This window comes from Salmo salar, chromosome 23 (genome assembly GCF_965601325.2).
Source record: "Salmo salar chromosome 23, fSalSal1, whole genome shotgun sequence".
Taxonomy (NCBI): Eukaryota; Metazoa; Chordata; class Actinopteri; order Salmoniformes; family Salmonidae; genus Salmo; species Salmo salar.
Window position 1 is genome coordinate 7365001 of NC_138313.1, and position 24417 is coordinate 7389417.

General features: G+C 42.1%; 1 protein-coding gene across 2 annotated transcripts in view; it reads left to right on the top strand.

Annotated features, from left to right (window-relative positions):
* LOC106583985 (microtubule-associated serine/threonine-protein kinase 2) overlaps window positions 1-24417 on the top strand; it is a 103010-nt gene that overhangs the window by 74140 nt on the left and 4453 nt on the right. The window contains exon 4 of one of the 2 annotated variants that reach the window (XM_045706498.2): window positions 251-1072. The exons of the other annotated variant lie outside the window; for it this stretch is intronic. Within the exon in view, the coding sequence (XP_045562454.1) occupies window positions 251-328 (78 nt within the window). The 3' untranslated portion in view covers window positions 329-1072. Of the gene's footprint in view, window positions 1-250; window positions 1073-24417 lie in introns of those variants that run through there. 2 annotated transcript variants of the gene reach the window in all.

Consider the following 24417-nt stretch of genomic DNA (forward strand, 5'->3'; position numbering starts at 1 on the left):
GACCTGGAGAGGCCTACAAGCCAGTTGTCATTTTCTGCAAAGAAATGCTCTATATGACAATATTTTCATTTGGAATTTTGGAGAAATGTCAATAGTTTATAGAATTCAACAATTTTTCATTTTACCCAAACACATACCTATAAATAGTAAAACCAGAGAAACTGATAATTTTGCAGTGGTCTCTTAATTTTTTCCAGAGCTATATATATATTTTGTGATATCCAATTGCAATCTTGTCTCATCTCTGCAGCTCCCCAATGGGCTCAGGAGAAGCGAAGCTCGAGTCATGCATCCTCCGAAACATGGCACGCCAAACCACACTACTTAACACCTGCCCGCTTAACCCGGAAGCCAGCTGCACTAATGTGCCGGAGGAAACACTGTTCAACTGACGACCAGCGTCAGCCTTCAGGTGCCTGGCCCACCACAAGGAGTCACTGGAGCACAATGAGTCAAGTAAAGCCCCCCCTCGGCCAAACCCTCCCCTAACCCAGACGACGCTGAGCAAATTGTGCTCCTCCCTATGGGACTCCCGGTCACGGCCGGTTGTGACACAGCTTGGGATCGAACCCAGGTCTGTAGTGACGCCTCAAGCACTCAGTGACGCCTAGTGTAGTAACGCCTCAGTGCCTTAGATCGCTGCGCCACTCAGGAGGCCCCGGAAGTGGTATGTTTTAAGCAAAAGCACAAACACAAATGTATTATTCAAACATGTTGATCGTGTTGAACAGATTTTTCCCTTCCTCCACATTGGTACTACTGAAGGCTCTTCCTCTATGATCTATATGTTTACTGGAACAAGACCAACTATTCAGGCTCCGGTCAGAAAGCCTTTCATGAAGTATAAAGTTAACACAGACCTCAGAGCCCCAAACAAACCAACAGCTTGCTGTTTGTTGCTTTCATATTTTCATTATTGTGTTTCTTTATGCCCCCAAAGCTGTCGCTGCCAGTGTTTTTGTGCTTTCATTTTTGTTAATACTTTTTCTGTCAACTTTTTGATGTTAGAAATGTCTTTGTGTTTGAAATTGCAGTGACTTGATGTGGCTTGCCTTGATGTAATATTTGGGGAAGGGAGGGGGGGCGGGGAGGGGAGGTGTGTTGCCTGTGTACCTTTGTTGTAAATAATTTGTTTGGGATACTAGCTGAGGGTTATACTACAAAGTAGGATCAATGAGTTAGCCAGCTAGCTTTGATAAGCAAATACAAATAACTACTCATTTTGTGGTTCATTAGGAAAGCTAAACTTTGTTTTTTGGTTAGTTGGGTCAATCAGACCATTAATATTTCAAGCTTATCTTTATAAAAAATGTTATTTCATAATATTTAGTTAACTGGCTTAGTTGTTGATCTTGCTTTGTAGTAAACCCTTCTGAAGGAACCGGGGAGCTCTGCTATTCTCTCTCTCTCTCGCTCTCTCTCTCTATCTCTATCGTTTCCCCCTCTCCTCTCCTTTGCTCAATCCTCTTGTTCAGCAGAGTTTAATCTTGAACATTGTCACGGGCAAAAAGGCAAACACATCCTTCTCCCTTCTGCCACCCCTCCCTCCTCAGAATTGACACTCATTGATTTTCCACAAGTTGCTTTAGATTGGCACACAAATCAGGCTCTTTAATTCAGACTGGGCTCGGTCGCGTAGCCGTGAGCGGTTAGTGGCTTTATTTATGGGCCACACACACAAACACAGCCCTCTATCCTCTTCTCCTCCCCTGTCTTTGGTTGATAACAGGCACCCAGCACCCAGAGTTGTAGTTGATTTACAGGGTGATTGATTGCATGCAGGGATTGAGGAAGTCTAGCAAGCGGAGATTCCTTTATCCACTCAATGTGTCCGTCTCTAATTAAGGGGTGTTCTACATCTCTCTCTCTCTGTCATCTACTGTGCCATCAGAAAGTCACTGGTTTTACACAAAATACCCAATAGTGTCAAAGTGGAATTATGTTTTTAGAAATGTTTAGAAATGAATAAAAAATGAAAAGCTGAAATTCCTTGAGTCAATAAGTATTCCATCCCTTTGTTATGGCAAGCCTAAATAAGTTTAGGAGTAAAATTGTGCTTAACCTCTCTAGGGTCGGCGGGACGAAATCGTCCCACCTACGTAACAGCCAGTGGAATCCTGTGGCGCGTTATTCAAATACCTTAGAAATGCTATTACTTCAATTTCTCAAACATATGACTATTTTACACCATTTTAAAGACAAGACTCTCGTTAATCTAACCACACTGTCCGATTTCAAAAAGGCTTTACAACGAAAGCAAAACAGATTATGTCAGCAGAGTACCCAGACAGAAATAATCAGACATTATGTTATACAATACATGCATGTTTTGTTCAATCAAGTTCATATTTATATCAAAAACCAGCTTTTTACATTAGCATGTGACGTTCAGAACTAGCATACCCCCCGCAAACTTCCGGTGAATTTACTAAAAATTTACTAAATTACTCACGATAAACGTTCACAAAAAGCATAACAATTATTTTAAGAATTATAGATACAGAACTCCTCTATGCACACGATATGTCCGATTTTAAAATAGCTTTTCGGTGAAAGCACATTTTGCAATATTCTAAGTAGATAGCCCGGCATCACAGGGCTAGCTATTTAGACACCCAGCAAGTTTAGCACTCACCAAAGTCAGATTTACTATAAGAAAAATGTTATTACCTTTGGTGTTCTTCGTCAGAATGCACTCCCAGGACTTCTACTTCAATAACAAATGTTGGTTTGGTCCCAAATAATCCATAGTTGTATCCAAACAGCGGCGTTTTGTTCGTGCGTTCAAGACACTATCCGAAAGGGTAAAGAAGGGTGACGAGCACGACGCATTTCGTGACAAAAAAATTCTAAATATTCCATTACCGTACTTCGAAGCATGTCAACCGCTGTTTAAAATCAATTTTTATGCAATTTTTCTTGTAAAAAAGCGATAATATTCCGACCGGGAATCTGCGTTTAGGTAAAAAGACGAAAGAAAATAAAGCATGGGGTCGACTCGTGCACGCGCCTAAGCCCATTGTCCTCTGATCGGCCACTTGCCAAAAGTGCAAATGTGTTTTAGCCTGGGGCTGCCTCGATATCATTCAGCTTTTTCCCGGGCTCTGAGAGCCTATGGGAGCCGTAGGAAGTGTCACGTTACAGCAAAGATCCTCAGTCTTCAATAAACAGAGACAAGAAGAACAAGATCTTGTCAGAGAGGGCACTTCCTGTAAGGAATCTTCTCAGGTTTTTGCCTGCCATATGAGTTCTGTTATACTCACCGACACCATTCAAACAGTTTTAGAAACTTTGGGGTGTTTTCTATCCAAAGCCAATAATTATATGTATATTCTAGTTACTGGGCAGGAGTAGTAACCAGATTAAATCGGGTACGTTTTTTATCCGGCCGTGTCAATACTGCCCCCTAGCCCCAACAGGTTAACAAGTCAGATAATAAGTTGCATGGACTCACTCTGTGTGCAATAATAGTGTTTAAGATGATTTTTGATCATCTCTGTACCCCACACATACAGTTATCTGTAAGATTCCTCAGTTGAGCAGGGAATTTCAAACATAGATTCAACCACAAAGACCAGGGAGGTTTTCCAATGCCTCGCAAAGAAGGGCACCTATTGGTAGATGAGGAAACATTTTAAAAAGCAGACAATGAATATCCATTTGAGCATGGCGAAGTTATTAATTGCACTTTGGATGGTGTATCAATTTGCCCAGTCACTACAAAGATACAGGCGATCTTCATAACTCAGTTGCCGGAGAGGAAGGAAACCGCTCAGGGATTTCACCATGAGGCCAATGGTGACTTTAAAACAGTTACAGAGTTTAATGGCTGTAATAGGTGAAAACTGAGGATGCATCAACAACATTGTAGTTATTCCACAATACTTGCCTAAATGACAGTGAAAACAAGGAAGCCTGTACAGAATAAAAAATATTCCAAAACATGCATCCTGTTTGCCATAAGGCACTGAAGTAAAACTGCAAAAAATGTGTTAATACAAAGCGTTATTTTTGGGGCAACTCCCAACACCAGTGAGTACCACTCTTTGTATTTTGAAGCATGGTGGTAGCTGCAAAATGTTATGGGTATGCTTGTCATCGGCAAGGACTAAGCAGTTTTTTAAGATAGAAAGAAACGGAATACTTTCCAACAGACACTGGGAGACAAATCCACCCTCCAGCAGGACAATAACCTAAAACACAAGGCCAAATATACACTGGACTTGCTTACAAAGACTACATTGAATGTTTGTGAGTGGCCTATAGTTACAGTTTCGACTTAATGTAGATGTAGAATGGCACCAGAGGGGATGGCTGCTGTTTTACAGGCTCCTAACCAATTGTGCTATTTTGTGTGTTTTTTTAGTATTTTGTACATAATGTTTATGCTACCGTCTTATGACCGAAAAGAGCTTCTGGATATCAGAACAGTGATGACACTCCTCAAACTGGACGTAGATTTTTTATTTAATGAGTTGGACATGAAGGATATAATGTTGCTCCCAGACAAGGCCCAAATCCCCGTCATTCACATGAAGAAAATAATGAAATACAGGGGGCAGAGATCAGGATGCCTTGTGAGAATTCGTCGGCGAGTGGGTAACCCGCTTCTATCATCCGTTCTATTAGCCAATGTGCAATCACTGGAGAATAAACTGGATGAGCTCCGTTCGAGACTATCCTACCAACGGGACATTAAAAACTGGAATATATTATGTTTCACAGAGTCGTGGCTGAACGACCACACGGATAATATACAGTTGGCTGGGGTTTCCGTGCATCGGCAGGACAGAACAGCTACGTCTGGTAAGACAAGGGGTGGGGGTGTGTGTCTATTTGTCAATAACAGCTGGTGCACGATGTCTAATATTAAGGTAGTCTTGAGATATTGCTCGCCTGAGGTAGAGTACCTCATGATAAGCTGTAGACAACACTATCAAGCAAGAGTTTTCATCTATATTTTTCATAGCCGTGTATTTACCACCAGAAACCGACTCTGGCACTAAGACCGCACTCAAGGAGCTGTATAAGGCCATAAGTAAACAAGAAAATGCTCATCCAGAAGCGGCACTCCTAGTTGCTGGGGGCTTTAATGCAGGCAAACTTAAACCCGTTTTACCTGATTTCTACCAGCATGTCATGTGCAACCAGAGGAACAAAAACTCTAGACCACCTTTACTCCACACACAGAGACGCGTACAAAGGTCTCCCTCGCCCACCATTTGGAAAACCTGACCACAATTCTATCCTGATTCCTGCTTACAAGCAAAAACTATAGCAGGGAGTACAAGTGACTCGCTCAATACGGAAGTGTTCAGATGATGTGGATGCTACGCTACAGGACTGTTTTGCTTGCACAGACTGGAATATGTTCTGGGATTCATCCAATGACATTGAGTATACCACCTCAGTCACCAGCTTCATCAAAAAGTGCATCGACGACTTTGTCCCCACAGTGACCCTACATACATAACCCAACCAGAAGCCATGGATTACAGGCAACGTCCGCACCATGATAAAGGCTAGAGCTGCCGCTTTCAAGGAGCAGAACACTAATCCAGACGCTTATAAGAAATCCCACTATGCCCACAGACGAACCATCAAAGAGGCAAAGTGTCAATACAGGACTTAGATTGAATCCTACTACACCAGCTCTGATGATCGTCGGATGTGGAAGGGCTTGCAAACTATTATGGGCTAGAAAGGGAATTCCAGCAACGAGCTACCCAGTGACGCGAGCCTACCAGATGAGCAAAATTACTTTTATGCTCGCTCCAAGGCAAGCAACACTGAAGCATGCATGAGAGCACCAGCTGTTCCGGGCAACTATGTGATCATGCTATCCGTAGCCGATGTGAGCAAGACCTTTAAACATATCAACATTCACAAGGCCGCGGGGCCAGACGGATTGCCAGGATGTGTACTCAAAGCATGCGCGGACCAACAGGCAAGTGTCTTCACTGACATTTTCAACCTCTCCCTGACCGAGTCTGTAATACCTTCATGTTTCAAGCAGACCACCATAGTCCCTGTGCCCAAGAAAGCGAAGGTAACCTATTTAAATGACTACCGCCCCATAGCACTCACATCTGTAGCCATGAAGTGCTTTGAAAGGCTGGTCATTGCACACATCAACACCATCATCCCGAAAATCCTAGACCCACTACAATTTGCATAGCGCATACAGATGACGCAATCACACTCCACTCTGCCCTTTCCCACCTGGACAAAAGTAACACCTATGTGAGAATGCTGTTCATTGACTACAGTTCAGCTTTCAACACCATAGTGCCCACAAAGCTCATCACTAAGCTAAGGACCCTGGGACTAAACAACTCCCTCTGCAACTGGATCCTGGATTTCCTGATGGGCCACCCCCAGGTGGTAAGGGTAGGCAACAACACATCTGCCACGCTGATCCTCAACACTGGGGCCCCTCAGGTGTGCGTGCTTAATCCCCTCCTGTACTCCCTGTTCAACTACGACTCCGTGGCCAAGCACGACTCCAACACCATCATTAAATTTGCTGAAGACACAACGGTGGTAGGCCTGATCACCGACAACGATGAGACAGCCTATAGGGAGGAGGTCAGAGACCTGGCAATGTGGTGCTAGGACAACAACCTCTCCCGCGAAGAAGGTGATCATGGACCACAGGAAAAGAAGGGCCGAACATGCCCCCATTCACATTGGTGGGCTATAGTGGAGCGGGTTGAGAGTTTCAAGTTCCTTGGTGTCCACGTCACCAACAAACTATCATGGTCCAAACACACCAAGACAGTTGTGAAGAGGGCACGATAACACCTTTTCCCCCTCAGGAGACTGAAAAGATTTGGCATGGGTCCCCAGATCCTCAAAAGGTTCTACAGCTGCACCATCGAGAGCATCCTGACCGGTTGCATCATCGCCTGGTATGGCAACTGCTCGGCATCCGACCGTAAGGTGCTACAGAGGGTAGTGCGTACGGCCCAGTACATCACTGGGGCCAAGCTTCCTGACATCCAGGACCTCTATACCAGGCGGTGTCAGAGGAAGGCCCCAAAAATTGTCAAAGACTCCAAGTCTAGGTCCAAAAGGCTCCTTAACAGCTTCTATCCCCAAGCCATAAGACTGCTGAACAATGAATAAAATGGCCGCCCAGACTATTTGCATTGACACCACCCCCCTTTGTTTTTACACTGCTGCTACTCGCTGTTTATTATCCATGCATAGTCACTTTATCCCTACCTACATGTAGAAATTACCTTGACTAACCTGTAACCTCACACACTGACTTGATACCGGTACCCCCTATATATAGCCTTATTATTGTTATTTTATTGTGTTATTATTATTTTAAAATGTTTTACTTTCGTTTATTTAGTACATAAAAAAACTGCATTGTTGGTTAAGGGCTCATAAGTAAGCATTTCACGGTAAGGTATTCAACGCATGTGAGAAATAAAATAAAAATGGCTATCTAGCAATGATCAACAACCAACTCGACAGAGCTTGAAGAATTTTTTCAAGAATAATGTGCATATTTGTACAATCCAGTTGTGCAAAGCTCTTAGAGGCTTACCAATAAAGACTCACAGCTGTAATCACTGCCAGGTGATTCTAACATGTATTGACTCCGGGGTGTGAATACTTATGTAAATGTGATATTTCTGTTTTTAATTTTCAATATATTTGCAAAAACTTCTAAAAACATGTTTTCACTGTCATTATGGGGTATTGTGTTTTTATTTATTTAATCAATATTGAATTCAGGCTGTAACATACTTCCTGAAGGCACTGAACCTTAATATACCAGTGAGCCGTTAGCCTGCCGGCCAGCCAACAAACCAACCAGCTAGCCCAGCGCTCTGTCTTGTAAATTGTATCAAGCCTCACACCCATGAACCATGGGTAATAGTGTTTTGTAGGCAGTGTGATATTTTCTAATTTGGACATCCATCGTCGACATTGTGATGGGACAGACAATGGTTTAGCCTATTTGAACTTGACTACTAAGCTAACATATGGAATTGCTTTAAGATGGTTATACCGTGGATCATTTAGCTATTTGATTTAGATTTTTAGGACCCCATTACGTAGCAAATTATATATTTTTTATATTATTTGATAAAATATAGAATTTGGCCTTCACTGCTATAGCTCATAGAAACACAATGAATAACACATTCATAAATGTAAATAAAGATAGTCAAAAAAAAGTCTCATGAGGAATAAGGTTATTTTTGTTGGCACAAAACCACCTCCCTTCTTCCATTAATTTGTATGGGTTACCACCGTCATGTTCATGAGAGTCTCCCCTTTCCATATAGTGGTGGTAATTAGTTTTGTAGGCCAAACCATTCGGATGCTACAGACGTTTTCGTGAGAAGACTGATTTTCGAGGGATATCACATTGTTTTATGGGTACATAATCATGATAGTACAAAGGTTGATATCGCCCAATCTTAGTCTCTAACCCAAACCAGAGAGAGACACACGTAGGAATGAATCAGAAACCAACCAGTGGTCTAATTAGGAAGACTGCTTTCCCATAACTATTTTCAGAATACACATGCATGCACGCGCAAACACACACACACACACACACACACACACACACACACACACACACACACACACACACACACACACACACACACACACACACAGACGGTTCCCCACCACTTTAAATGAATGGAGCTTAATTAAGAGAGTGAGGTATTAGGTTCCTTATAAAATTAGCGCATTTTGGGGGTTGTGATTTATCCGGTAGGGTTTGGCCTGTCCCGCAGCTCCACACACTGAGGGTACTGAGGGTAATGTCAAACATCAATTAGTAAAAGGCTCCAGTCAGCCTGTGGTCCATACATCTCTCTCTTTCTCTCTCCTCTTTGTACATTTCTGTTTTTTTCCTGTCTCTTTCTTGCTCTCTCTCTCTCTCTCTCTCTCTCTCTCTGTTCACTTGTCTCCTCCCCCTCTCAACTGATACCCTATGTCTCTCTTCAAACAGACACATGCCTTTGAACATACCCTCTAGAGTCTTTGTGAAATGTATATATTTATACTACATACGACATATGACTGCAAACTACATCTGTGTCTATGGGCTAGTAAGGCTACACTTTGAATGAGTTGTATGAGATACAAAGTATTCTTAGTTCTTGCTGGCCTCCCGTCCTGTCCCAACCACAGATCAGGTCAGCTCGACGGGTCACTGAGGACAGTTACCCAAAGCCCTATCGACTGCCCCTGTTCTTTTGAGATCCCATTATGTCCCTCAGTTACTCCCATAGAATTAGGAATTAGAATACATAGAAATAAATATAGTAACTTAATAGGTTCTCTATGGTCCCTCCTATATGTTTAGAAGAGGAGACTATGGGCCAGGTTTAGACAAGCCGTGTGCTTGATATTACTGACCATCTATCTGATCTATAAGACGGCAGCTACTGTACGCAGCAGGGCTCTATTGATTACCTTCTTCCTTAATAATTATTGACCACTGACTCTGCCTCGACTGGCTTCATGACCTTGATATTAACACATCAGATGGGGCTAGATGTGGATGGGTCTGTCTCACTGCCTGGTTGGTTCAGGGGAAATAGGCCCATTGTGCAGTGTGACTCTTAGAGCTCTATTTTTGTCTGGCGTTAATGGCGGGGCTAGTGTCAAATGCACGTTAGATTGCAATTTCGTCATGTAAAAGCTGGCGCACTGGCATTTTCCAGCCCTAACGTCAGGTTCGGCAATTTATCTGTCTAACATCAGCACGCTTGCGCTTAGATGGGAGTGGTTGGAAATATTTTAGGCGTGATCCAAAGTGCTAATTTCAGGCAGCGCTGGTATGGATATTTAAGACCAACCGAAAGCTGATTGTAGCGGGAGCGCAGTTGGTTAGGGCAAGCCTCGACACACCCACAACTTGTTTAGTAATCAAAACCCAGCCCTTTCGCGCCAATGCCAGCAAGTGTGCTGATAATTGTAACAGTTAAAATAGCAAACATATTTCAGACATACCCCTGAACATATAGAGCTACCGCCTAGATTTATCATTGCGTTAGGTTTGTTAAAATAGAGCCCTTAGGGCCTTAGACAGGGATTATCGGTATTGACATGAGCTATCATTGATCTTCATTAGCTTTCGGTCGTTCTAGCTTTCACAGTGACTGCTGCTGTCTACCACTGGGCTCAGAGATAGATCTATCATTTATCGAGATGATCATACTGCCTTTGGCTCCTGCCTGACTCTCTGCCATGGTGATATATGCCTAATGGTATGTTTTTACTGCTCCGACTGCGAAGGAAGTAGATAGAAGTCTGAACGATATGGGTCTGTCCAGATAGACATTGTGTCATGAATTCACAGATTTGAATACCTAGCAAATAACTATGACTATGTTGATACAGCCTTTCTTCTCTAAGGACATTTCTGAACTAGTCATTTCTATACCACTGAGACTGTTATTACTTTCCTTGTCAGTATTAAGTGGTGGGAAAGAAAGTGGAACATGTTCATAGTGTGGCAATAAGAGCCACTCCAGGGCTGCATCCCGGATGGCAACCTTTTCCCTACATAGTGCACTACTTTTGACTAGACCCCTATGGACCCTGGTCAAAAGTAGTGCCCTATATAGTGAATAGGGTGTCACTTGGGATGCACATAGGGTCTCAGTCGCCTGGCTGACTCCATATCTCTTCCTCCACTTCATCTCTCTCATCATCTCCAACCCTGTTCTCTTCTCAGACATGTCATTTACCCTGATGTGTTTGTTTAGTAGTGCTATCTGTGGTCCTCTCTTCCCTTAGGGAAACAATCACACTCTACATCATGCTTATTCCACCCTTCAGTAGCACCAATCATATTCTACTGCTGCTCTGGTTGAGGTAAGCTATCTTGTGTCTGAAATGGATCCAGGTTGTATTTGTATATACAGTTGAAGTCGGAAGTTTACATACACTTCGGTTGGAGTCATTAAAATTTGTTTTTCAACCAATCCACCATTTTTTTGTTAAGAAACTATAGTTTTGGCAAGTTGGTTAGAACATCTACTTTGTGCGTGACACAAGTCATTTTTCCAACAATTGTTTACAGACAGATTATTTCACTTATAATTCACTGTATCACATTTCCAGTGGGTCAGAAGTTTACATACACTAAGTTGACTGTGCCTTTAAACAGCTTGGAAAATTCCAGAAAATGGTGTCATGGCTTTAGAAGCTGCAGATAGGCTTTAGAAGCTTCTGATAGACCTCCACAAGTCTGGTTCATCCTTGGGAGCACCTGTGTACCTGTGGATGTGGAAGGCCTACCTTCCAACTCAGTGCCTCTTTGCTTGACATCATGGGAAAATCAAAAGAAATCAGCCAAGACCTCAGAAAATACATTTTAGACGTCCACAAGTCTGGTTCATCCTTGGGAGCAATTTCCAAACGCCTGAAGGTACCACGTTCATCTGTACAAACAATAGTACGCAAGTATAAACACCATGGGACCACGCAGCTGTCATACCACTCAGGAAGGAGACACGCTCTGTCTCCTAGAGATGAACGTACTTTGGTGCGAAAAGTGCAAATCAATCCCAGAACAACAGCAAAGGACCTTGTGAAGATGCTAGAGGAAACAGGTACAAAAGTATCTAAATCCACAGTAAAACGAGTCCTATATCGACATAACCTGAAAGGCCGCTCAGCAAGGAAGAAGCCACTGCTCCATAACCGCCATAAAAAAGCCAGACTACGGTTTGCAACTGCACATGGGGACAAAGATCGTACTTTTTGGAGAAATGTCCTCTGGTCTGATGAAACAAAAATAGAACTGTTTGGCCATAATGACCATTGTTATGTTCGGAGGAAAAATGGGGAGGCTTGCAAGCCAAAGAACATCATCCCAACCATGAAGCACGGCGGTGGCTGCATCATGTTGTGGGGGTGCTTTTCTGCAGGAGGGACTGGTGCACTTCACAAAATAGATGGCCTCATGAGGAAGTAAAATTATGTGGATATATTGAAGCAACATCTCAAGGCATCAGTCAGGAAGTTAAAGCTTGGTCGCAAATGGGTCTTCCAAATGGACAATGACCCCAAGCATACTTCCAAAGTTGTAGACAACAAAGTCAAGGTATTGGAGTGGCCATCACAAAGCCCTGACCTCAATCCCATAGAACATTTGTGGGCAGAACTGAAAAAGCATGTGCGAGCAAGGAGGCCTACAAACCTGACTCAGTTACACCAGCTCTGTCAGGAGGAATGGGCCAAAATTCACCCAACTTATTGTGGGAAGCTTGTGGAAGGCTACCCAAAACGTTTGACCCAAGTTAAACAATTTAAAGGCAATGCTACCAATACTAATTGAGTGTATGTAAACTTCTGAACCACTGGGAATGTGATGAAAGAAATAAAAGCTGAAATAAATAATTCTCTCTATTATTATTCTGATATTTCACATTCTTAAAATAAAGTGGTGATCCTAACTGACCTAAGACAGGGAATTTTTACTAGTATTAAATGTCAGCAATTGTGAAAAACTGAGTTTAAATGTATTTGGCTGAGGTGTATGCAAACTTCCCGACTTCAACTGTATGGTTTAAAGGGTTTTCTGTTTGAAGTTCATAATGTATGATGTTATACAGGGTATAAAGTTTGAAGGCTTGGATATCTATATTAGTGTATCCCACCTTACCTCCACCGCTAACTCCCTCCCTTGCTCCAGCACCAGTCCATTCTAACTTCCATCCCTCCAGCCTGTGGCCCCTCTCTCCTGTGGCCCCTTGCTGGGCCTACCTGTCAGGGAGTAGCGGACACTGTGGACTCTCTGTTTGACAGCCATGACAGGGACTGATGGATGTGGTTTAGGGTTTAATGGCGGGAACCCGGTTACCAGGATTTACTGCCCAAAACCACTCCCTTTTCCCAGGATAAATAACTGAGAAAACGGTAAATTAGAATACATTATTTATATGAACAGCATGGCATGAAATGGAACTGTTAAATTATATGCGATGTCTAAATATGGCTTCTCTACGGCCTCTGCATGAAGAATCATCAACACTCAGCCCATCGTATTATGGAGCGCAGTTCACAATGAATGTAGACCAATCATCTCATCATGGTAACTTTCTTTCTTGTGACAGGCAGGCCTACATTTGCTGCAGCATAGCCTATGCAACAGTAATATAAAGACCGAATGCGCGTAATTTACCCATCTCAATCCGGCTTTTGTGGTCACCTTATTTTTTAATAGTAAAGAACTGTTTTATTTTTTATGGCAACTGCAGAGTTTTAAAACAGCCTATCACTAAAATACCGTTACTTTAAATCATTGCACGCGTGAGCTCTTTTCTCTCCATCAACTCCAACTCCATCAACTCCAACCTAGGTAACCCTGTCCTAGATTGATATATAACCCTATATATAGATGTCCTAGCCTACCTCTTTCAGGTAATACATTCAATGCAGTATTAGCCTTATATTTAGCTAATGAATAATGGGTTATGCATAATAAGCTTCTAATTTATAGCCGCTGTCTCTTGGACTAGAATAGCTTGCTGGACATAATTGTTTGAGCATTTCTTATACCAATAGACTATTCAAAGAGGGACACAAGCAGTTTTTTTTTGCTGAACGTTAAATACAACAACCAATAGAACTCACGGATAGTTTGAAAGAAGAGTGAACATGCGATGGTGGTAGGCTATAGCAGTTATTTATTTAGACCCATAACCATTCAATCTTTGTGAAGAGAAGTGAAAGATTTCTGCATCTAATTCTAGTCCTATATTATTCAAGGATGTCATTGGAATGATGACGACAAAGCTTATTTCATTTAACTGTTGAAAGCGAGGAAATAATTTAGCAACAATAGAGAAAGAGGAGGTAGGCTAATAACATTAGAGGAAATATTATGATCTGTATATATGCATCGGCCTACTAACTATAAAAATAGGCCCTATTATATTTCAAAATTCAAATAATTAGCTAGCCCATACGTTTAACTTTGTATGCCTCATGTGCTGCACCAGAATCTTATGTTTTCTCCCTGCTTTAATGTGGTTTGAACAATGTGCCTAATTCCAGTCCATATAATACAGTACAGTACAGTAATGAAAATAAATCAGAAAGATTAGCCTACTGGAGCTAGTTTCATTTATTTATCCAAGAGACCATATAGCTACATCTATGGGCTTTTATGTTTTTTTGTCATGCTTAATGTGCAGTAGCCTGTGTCATATAGCCTATCCTATTGGATGATCTCATAAACGATCAAAGCTCTATTTAAATCAAGACATAGGCCTATTGTCACGTCCTGGCCAGTATAAGGGTTAATTGGTATTGTAGTTTGGTCAGGACGTGGCAGAGGGTATTCGTTTTATGTGGTTCGGGGTGGTGTGTTTGTTGAAGGGGCATTTGATTTAAGTATTCCGGGGTTTTTGGGCACTGTTTGATTTTCATGTATTCTATGTTTAGTCTAGTGTGTCTGTTTCTATGTTTGGTTAATTGGGGTTGGGACTCTCAGTTGAAGGCAGGTGTTGTCTATTTGCCTTTGATTGAGAGTCCCATATATTAGGGTGTGTTTGTCATTTGTGGGAGATTGTTCTGTGTTAGCCTTGTGCCTTGCCAGACTGTCAGTGGATCGTTCGTTCGTTCGTTCGTTCGTTCGTTCGTTCGTTCGTTCGTTCGCTTATTTGTTGTTTTTGTGTTCGTTTTGATTTAAATAAATGTTCAAAATGAACAAACACAGTCCTGCTGCATTTTGGTCCTCCTTCACCGACGATACCCGTGACACCTATTTCTACGCTTTATAACGCTTTTGAATGAGACTTCCGGTTTTGGCGGGAAATACCGGGTTACTCGGGAGAAAAGGGATTTATTCTTGGGATGGAATCTTTGTAAAATACTGGGAAAATATTCCACCCTAATGTGGTTGTGCTGCTGCATCTGTAGCTGTGAATAGCTCTGCTCTTTCTTGCAGTTACTTTGTCCTGTGCTCTCCCTAAGCTACGGTATCTCTCATACTGTACCAGAGAGAGAACAATAGTAGTAAACATGATTTTTGAATGACTACCTCATGTCTGTACCCCACACATACAAGTATCTGTAAGGTCCATAAATCGAGTATTACATTTCAAGCACAGATTTCGAATCCCCGAGCTGACTAGGTGAAAAATCTGTCAACGTGTCCTTGAGCAAGGCACTTAACCCAATCCAGAGCGACTTACAGGAGCAATAAGAGCATCTGCTAAATGGCGTAAATGTAAAGTAATACTGCAAAAAATGTGGCAAAGAAATTACATTTTTGTCCTGCATACAAAGTCTTGTTTGGAGCAAATCCAATACAACAGATTACTGAGTACCACTTTCCATATTTTCAAGCATAGTGGTGACTGCATCATCTTGCTAACACCAGCCTCTCTACATCCTTGACTTGATAGTCTGGAACGGCTGCTTTGATGTTTCAGCACAAAGCAACCACAGTGAAAGGGCTGTGCCCTCAGACTTCAAGGCGGCCCCCTACGCTGGTTGGATATCCCCGTTTCAAATTGAACGACAAATGTGATAAACAAAAACGCACATACAAACCAGCACAAACCTTTGGAGCTTGGACATCGTTTGCCGCTAATATGAATAGGGCACATAAATCACACACATTTTCAAAACATTAACAAACATTCTACACTAAAACCAGTGAAATATTAGGCCAGGGTTTCCCAAGCTCGGGCCTGGCACACCCCCCTGGGTGCACGTTTAGTTTTTTGTCCTAGCACTATACACCGGATTAAAATAATCAAAGCTTGATGGTGAGTTGGTTATTTGAATCAGCTGTGTAGGGCTAGGGCAATAACCAAAAAGTGCACCCAGGAGGGGCCCCAGGACAGAGTTTGTGAAACCCTGTATTCGACAACTGCAACCTGTTAAACGTTATGATGTTGTGGCTTGCAAGAAGCAACTAACATTAGCTTGCATTGTTCAGCCCATGGAAAGCCAGCAAGATAACTTTAGCTTGCTTGCTATCAACTCAAAATCGTATGTTTTTGTTATAAATTAACAAGTTAACTAATTAAAGGCTGCACATTTCCTTATCCCACTGAAGAATTATTTATTTCCTCTGATAAGATAGTAGGGCAATGATGTGAATCAACCATGCATTCTAGCTAGCTAGCTACTACTGTACTACCCATGTTCACTTCTGGCAAGTTTCCTCCCTGCCCCCTAATTTTGGCAAAACATGAACATGAAGTACCCTAAAAATTAATAGATCATAGTCTCGCCCAAAAAGATCAGACTACATACAGCAAGTATTACCAATGAAACCAAAAGAGAGATTAATCATCTTTCATCAAGTCAGAGAACAAAGAACATGTACAACATTTTACAGGATGAGATAATGCATGAAGCAAAAAAAATATATATATTGTTTAATTATTAACCCATCCACCACCCCTCCCCCCCTCTTTGGAGGACACATATTTTACAGATTTTCTGTTAGATTTACATACATGGTACTTTTAAATAGAGCAATCACATAAGCTCCTTAATCCCACCCCTCAGCCACTATCACTATCGACCACCTAATCGTATAGTATCCACAGATTGTGAGCTGAAGATGAAAACCTTTCCTACGAGTATTGTTATATTATTTATTAACTGACTATGGCTTTCAAAATCCCCCAACACTGCTATTTGTAAGGTTAATTTTGAATGTTGTAATTTTTGTTTTTACCCATTCCTGAACCTGTGACCAGAAACAAGCTACAATGCATTCGGAAAGTATTCAGATCCCTTGACTTTTTCCACATTTTGTTATCATAACGACACAGAGAAAGACCCAGATGGTTTGAGTCTGATATTTATTGAAAAACAAGGGGCAAGCAAGAGGCAGGTCGAGGACAGGCAGAAGTTCATTAATTAGGTCAGATTCCAGAAGGTACAGGGCGGCAAGTAGTCTCGAGATCAGCCAGGCTGGTTCAGTGTCAGGGCAGGCAAAGGGTCAGAACCTGAGGACTAGAAAAATAGAGACTAGGAAAACCAGGAGCACGGAAAAACACACTGGTTGACAAGACAAGACGCACTGGCAAAAGACAGAAGACACCGGTATAAATCAAATCAAAGTTTATTTGTCTCGTGCGCCGAATACAACAGGTGTAGACCTTACAGTGAAATGCTTACTTACAGGCTCTAACCAATAGTGAAAAAACGGTATTAGGTGAACAATAGATAGGTAAAGAAATAAAAACAGTAAAAAGTAACAGTAGCAAGGCTATAAAAGTAGCGAGGCTACATACAGACACCGGTAAGTCGGGCCAATTGAGTTAGTATGTACATGAATGTATAGTTAGAGTGACTATGCATATATGATAAACAGAGAGTAGCAGCAGCGTAAAAAAGGGGTTGGGGGGGGGGGGGGGGGGGGCACAGTGCAAATAGTCTGGGTAGCCATTTGATGACCTGTTCAGGAGTCTTATGGCTTGGGGATGAAAACTGTTGAGAAGCCTTTTTGTCCTAGACTTGGCACTCCGGTACCGCTTGCCATGCGGTAGTAGAGAGAACAGTCTATGTCTGGGGTGGCTGGGGTCTTTGACAATTCTTAGGGCCTTCCTCTGACACCGCCTGGTGTAGAGGTCCTGGATGGCAGGCAGCTTAGCCCCAGTGATGTACTGGGCTGTACACACTACCCTCTGTAGTGCCTTGCGGTCGGAGGCCGAGCAATTGCCGTACCAGGCAGTGATGCAACAAGGCAGGATGCTCTCGATGTTGCAGCTGTAGAACCTTTTGGAGGATCTCAGGACCACATACAGGTAATAACGGGAATAAATGGGAGACACCTGGTGGGGGTGGTAGACAAGCACAAGACAGGTGAAACAGATCAGGGTGTGACAGTTACAGTTGAAGTCGGACATTTACATACACCTCAGCCAAATACATTTAAACTCAGTTTCACAATTCCTGACATTTAATCCTAGTAAAAATTCCCTGTCTTAAGTCAGAGAAGAATTTATTTCAGTTTTTATTTCTTTCATCACATTCCCAGTGGGTCAGAAGTTTACATACACTCAATTAGTATTTGGTAGCATTGCCTTTAAATTGTTTAACTTGGGTCAAACGTTTTGGGTAGCCTTCCACAAGCTTCCCACAATAAATTGGGTGAATTTTGGCCCATTACTCCTGACAGAGCTGGTCTAACTGAGTCAGGTTTGTAGGCCTCCTTGCTCACGCATGCTTTTTCAGTTCTGCCCATACATTTCTATGGTGTTGAGGTCAGGGCTTTTTGATTGCCACTCCAATAACTTGACTTTGTTATTCTTAAGCCATTATGCCACAACTTTGGAAGTATGCTTGGGGTCATTGTCCATTTGGAAAACCCATTTGCGCCCAAGCTTTAACTTCCTGACTGATGTCTTGAGATGTTGCTTCAAGACATCCACATAATTTTCCTACCTCATGATGCCATCTATTTTGTGAAGTGCACCAGTCCCACCTGCAGCAAAGAACCCCCACAACATGATGCTGCCATCCCCGTGCTTCACAGTTGGGATGGTTTTCTTCGGCTTGCGAGCCTCCCCCTTTTTCCTCCAAACATAATGATGTCATTATGGCCAAACAGTTATATTTTTGTTTCATCAGACCAGTGGACATTTCCCCAAAAAGTACGATCTTTGTCCCCATGTCTCAGCGATCTCAGCGATCTCAGCGATCACTGCCTCATTGCCTGCACCCGTAATGGGTCAGCGGTCAAACGACCTCCACTCATCACTGTCAAACGCTCCCTGAAACATTTCAACGAGCAAGCCTTTCTAATCGACCTGGCCCTGGTATCCTGGAAGGATATTGACCTCATCCTGTCAGTAGAGGATGCCTGGTTATTTTTTTTAAATGCCTTCCTCACCATCTTAAATAAGCATGCCCCTTTCAAGAAATGTAGAACCAGGAACAGATATAGCCCTTGGTTCTTCCCAGACCTGACTGCCCTTAACCAACACAAAAATATCCTGTGGCGTTCTGCATTAGCATCGAACTGCCCCCGCGATATGCAACTTTTCAGGGAAGTTAGAAACCAATACACACAGGCAGTTAGAAACGCCAAGGCTAGCTTTTTCAAGTAGAAATTTGCTTCCTGCAACTCAGTCTCTAAAAAGTTCTGGGACATTGTAAAGTCCATGGAGAATAAGAACACCTCCTGCCAACTGCCCACTGCACTGAGGATAGGAAACTCTGTCACCACCGATAAGCCCACTATAATTGAGAATTTCAATAAGCACTTTTCTACGGCTGTCCATGCTTTCCACCTAGCTACCCCTACTGCATTCAACAGCACTCCACCCCCCACAGCTACTCGCCCAAGCCTCCCCCATTTCTCCTTCTCCCAAATCCATTCAGCTGATGTTCTGAAAGAGCTGCAAAATCTGGACCCCTACAAATCAGCTGGGCTTGACAATCTGGACCCTTTCTTTCTAAAACTATCTGCTGAAATTATTGCAACCCCTATTACTAGCCTGTTCAACCTCTCTTTCGTGTCGTCTGAGATTCCCATAGATTGGAAAGCAGCTGCTGTCATCCCCCTCTTCAAAGGAGGTGAGACTCTTGACCCAAATTGCTACAGACCTATATCCATCCTACCCTGCCTTTCTAAGGTCTTCGAAAGCCAAGTCAACAAACAGATTACCGACCATTTCGAATCCCACCGCACACTCTCCGCTATGCAATCTGGTTTCAGAGCTGGTCATGGGTGCACCTCAGCCACGCTCAAGGTCCTAAACGACATCGTAACCGCCATCGATAAGAAACAATACTGTGCTGCCGTATTCATTGACCTGGCCAAAGCTTTTGACTCTGTTAATCACCACATCCTCATCGGCAGACTCAGTAGCCTTGGTTTCTCAAACGATTGCGTCGCTTGGTTCACCAACTACTTCTCTGATAGAGTTCAGTGTGTCAAATCGGAGGGCCTGCTGTCCAGACCTCTGGCAGTCTCTATGGGGGTACCACAGGGTTAAATTCTTGGGCCAACTCTTTTCTCTGTATACATCAATGATGTCGCTCTTGCTGCTGGTGAATCTCTGATCCACCTCTACGCAGACGATACCATTCTGTATACTTCTGGCCCTTCTTTGGACACTGTGTTAACAACCCTCCAGACGAGCTTCAATGCCATACAACTCTCCTTCCGTGGTCTCCAACTGCTCCTAAATACAAGTAAAACTAAATGCATGCTCTTCAACCAATCGCTGCCTGCACCTGCCCGCCTGTCCAGCATCACTTCTCTGGACGGTTCTGACTTAGAATTTGTGGACAACTACAAATACCTAGGTGTCTGGTTAGACTGTAAACTCTCCTTCCAGACTCACATCAATCATCTCCAATCCAAAGTTAAATCTAGAATTGGCTTCCTATTTCGCAACAAAGCATCCTTCACTCATGCTGCCAAACACACCCTCGTAAAACTGACCATCCTACCAATCCTCGACTTTGGCGATGTCATTTACAAAATAGCCTCCAATACCCTACTCAACAAGCTGGATGCAGTCTATCACAGTGCCATCCGTTTTGTCACCAAAGCCCCATATACTACCCACCACTGCGACCTGTACGCTCTCGTTGGCTGGCCCTCGCTTCATAATCGTCGCCAAACACATTGGCTCCAGGTCATCTACAAGACCCTGCTAGGTAAAGTCCCCCCTTATCTCCGCTCACTGGTCACCATAGCAGCACCCACCTGTAGCACGCGCTCCAGCAGGTATATCTCTCTGGTCACCCCTAAAGCCAACTCCTCATTTGGTCGTCTCTCCTTCCAGTTCTCTGCTGCCAATGACTGGAACGAACTACAAAAATCTCTGAAACTGGAAACACTTATCTCCCTCACTAGCTTTAAGCACCAGCTATCAGAGCAGCTCCCAGATCACTGCACCTGTACATAGCCCATCTATAATTTAGCCCAAACTACTACCTCTTCCCCTACTGTATTTATTTATTTTATTTATTTTGCTCCTTTGCACCATATTATTTATATTTTAACTTTGAACTTTCTTCAAATTACAAATCTACCATTCCAGTGTTTTACTTGCTATACTTTATTTACTTTGCCACCATGGCCTTTTTTTGCCTTTACCTCCCTTATCTCACATCATTTGCTCACATTGTATATAGTCTTATTTTTTTCTACTGTATCATTGATTGTATGTTGTTTTACTCCATGTGTAACTCTGTGTTTTTGTATGTTGTCGAACTGCTTTGCTTTATCTTGGCCAGGTCGCAATTGTAAATGAGAACTTGTTCTCAACTTGCCTACCTGGTTAAATAAAGACGAAATAAAAATAAATAAAATGTGCAGTTGCAAACCGTAGTCTGGCTTTTTTATGGCAGATTTGGAGCAGTGGCTTCTTCCTTGCTGAGCGGCCTTTCAGGTTATGTCGATATAGGACTCGTTTTACTGTGGATACAGATACTTTTGTACCTGTTTCCTCTAGCATCTTCACAAGGTCCTTTGCTGTTGTTCTGGGATTGATTTGCACTTTTTGCACCAAAGTAAGTTAATCTATAGGAGACAGAATGTGTCTCCTTCCTGAGTGGTATGATGGCTGCATGGTCCGGTGGTGTTTATACTTGCGTATTATTGTTTGTACAGATGAACGTGGTACCTTCAGGCGTTTGGAAATTGCTCCCAAGGATGAACCAGACTTGTGCAGGTCTGCAGTTTTTTTCTGAGGTCTTGGCTGATTTCTTTTGATTTTCCCATGATGTCAAGAAAAGAGGCACTGAGTTTGAAGGTAGGCCTTGAAATACATCCACAGGTACACCTCCAATTGGCTCAAATGATGTCAATTAGCCCATCAGAAGCTTCTAAAGCCATGACATAATTTTCTGGAATTTTCCAAGCTGTTTTAAGACACAGTCAACTTAGTGTATGTCAACTTCTGACTCACTGGAATTCTGATACAGTGAATTATAAGTGAAATAATCTGTCTGTAAACAATTGTTGGAAAAAATGACTTGTGTCATGCACAAAGTAGATGTCCTAACCGACTTGCCAAAACTATAGTTTGTTAACAAGAAATGTGTGGAGTGGTTGAAAAACGCGTTTTAATGACTCCAACCTAAGTGTATGTAAACATCCGACTTCAACTGTATGTTACAGCCTTATTCTAAAATGGATTTTTTTAAATCCCTTATCCATCTACACAAAATACCCCATAATGACAATGTAAAAACAGATTTTTATACATTTTTGAAAATATATAAAACAATTCAAACTGGGAGCTCAGAACAAAAGAACTTTGGACTTTTCACTGGAAAGGGACAAAGGTGTTTTTCCCTGACTTTTCCAAGGAGGTGCGAAATGCGTTCATGGAGGTGAGACATATGTGCATGAAATGGGGACGGAAATACTCCTTGCAATACCCTGCCGTGTTCTGCGTTACTGTGAGAGGATCACTACATTGTTTCACAGACTCAAAGGAGGCAAAGAAGGTTGCCGCGGATGTCATTGAGGCCAGACAATCTGAATAGCGTGGTAGGCTATGGAAGATCCACGTGTTGGCAGTGGTTCATCACGGATGGACTGCCATTTATCTCTAAGCTGATAGGATAACTTCCTATGTTGTGAGTAACAGTCTCACCGAGTGTTTATGCTGCGAATGCTGCCTACAATTTACCTTTCTGGAGGATTATATTCCAAGCATATCATTCTGTTTTATGTTCATAGTAGGGATAAACATATCTATTCTTTTAAGTTTTCACTCTTATCATAACAGCAATAGTTGGTCAATATAGGCCACAACAGGCGTGTTCGTGCCATGCGTGATGGGCACAACCCAAAGTGTTAGTTAGCTTATTTGATCATTATTATGACATATACCAGTCTCCCTTTGGTGTTTGTTCTCTGCTTACGTTCCTGCCTTATGGAATTAGACAGTTCATGAGAAAGGTAATCTCTTCTCTTTGCGAGTATAATGATCAGCCTGTCTTTATGTTAGATCAACCAAAAACATCGATGTCATTTTTATGACATGTCATCGCTGTCATATCAAAATGTATATGGTCGTGCCTATATTTGGCGTTGGTAAAACATTCTTATTCTGGTTGGAGCGTCAGTGCACGGAAGACCTCGAGACACTTCACATGGATGAAGGCCTGGTTTTGGGGTAGGGTGATTTTTATTTTGTACTTAAAGAAAAAAGTGTATCTTGTGGGTTTGGGATATATTTATGACATATTTGTTCTATGGGAAGTTTAGTGTTCTAGGTGGGGTGCACTACCAGTTGTTAACTTTCTTTGATTCTCTAAGCAAAGGCTATCCTAAACGCATTGATTTAAAATATTCTAACAGTCGTCACGTTTTGGTAATAGTATATTTACAACCTTGTAGACATGATGACCAATGTGATTAAATGTGATAAAAATTACGCTGTGGAATGTGAACGGATTAGGTTCATATTCTAAAAGACGAAAAGTATCGAATTATCTAATCACTCAGACGTGATTATGCTCCAAGAGACCCACCTTCTGGAAAAGGATGCTCCTAGAGTGGGAGACAGATGACTGGGCAGTGATTACCATAATACATTCAACCAACAAAAAAAGAGGTGTCTCTTTCCGAAAGTATACATGTTCAAGTGGAAAAAGAGTTTAAGGACAAAGATGGAAGAATCTTTCAGGACAAAATATAATATTGGGGAATATTTATGCTCTGAATGAGGAGGACCCAGACTTCTTCCTTCAATTTAACCCCTGTGCGGCCTCGACATCCAGCGAAAAATCATATCGCCATTAGCATAACAAAATTTTATAATTAAATATTTTTTTAAAAATTTAAAATTATATCGTTTTATAGATACACCTCTCCTGAATCGAACCACGTTGTCCGATTTCAAAAAGGCTTTACAGCAAAAGCAAAACATTAGATTATGTTAGAGGAGTATATCGTAAAAGTAGCCACATAGCCATTTTCCGACCAACCACATGCATCACAAATAACCAAAAAACAGCTAAATGCAGCACTAACCTTTGACAATCTTCATCAGATGACACTCCTAGGACGTCATGTTACACAATACATGCATTCTTTTGTTCGATAAAGTTCATATTTATATATTGGTCCAATCCTAACAACATGTCTCTGGTAAATCGGACGAAAACCAAATACGAGCTGAATACTTTATTCAGTAAAAAAGCTCAATATTCCCTCTACAGGCTGCAGCAGAGATGGTACGAATCAGGTGAAAAGTCAGGAAAACTGCTGGCCAGTCAATTGAAATCTAGAGAAACAGATTGGCAAATAGGTGGAATCAGAAATAAGACAGGCAAGCTGATTACCAATCATAAAGAAATAAACAATATATTTTGAGACTTCTATCAGGAACTTTATACTTCAGACGGAGAAATGCAGAAAGCAGAGGTATTCTTTCAGAATTTGAACCTTCCTAAACTAACATCGGAAGACAGGAATTG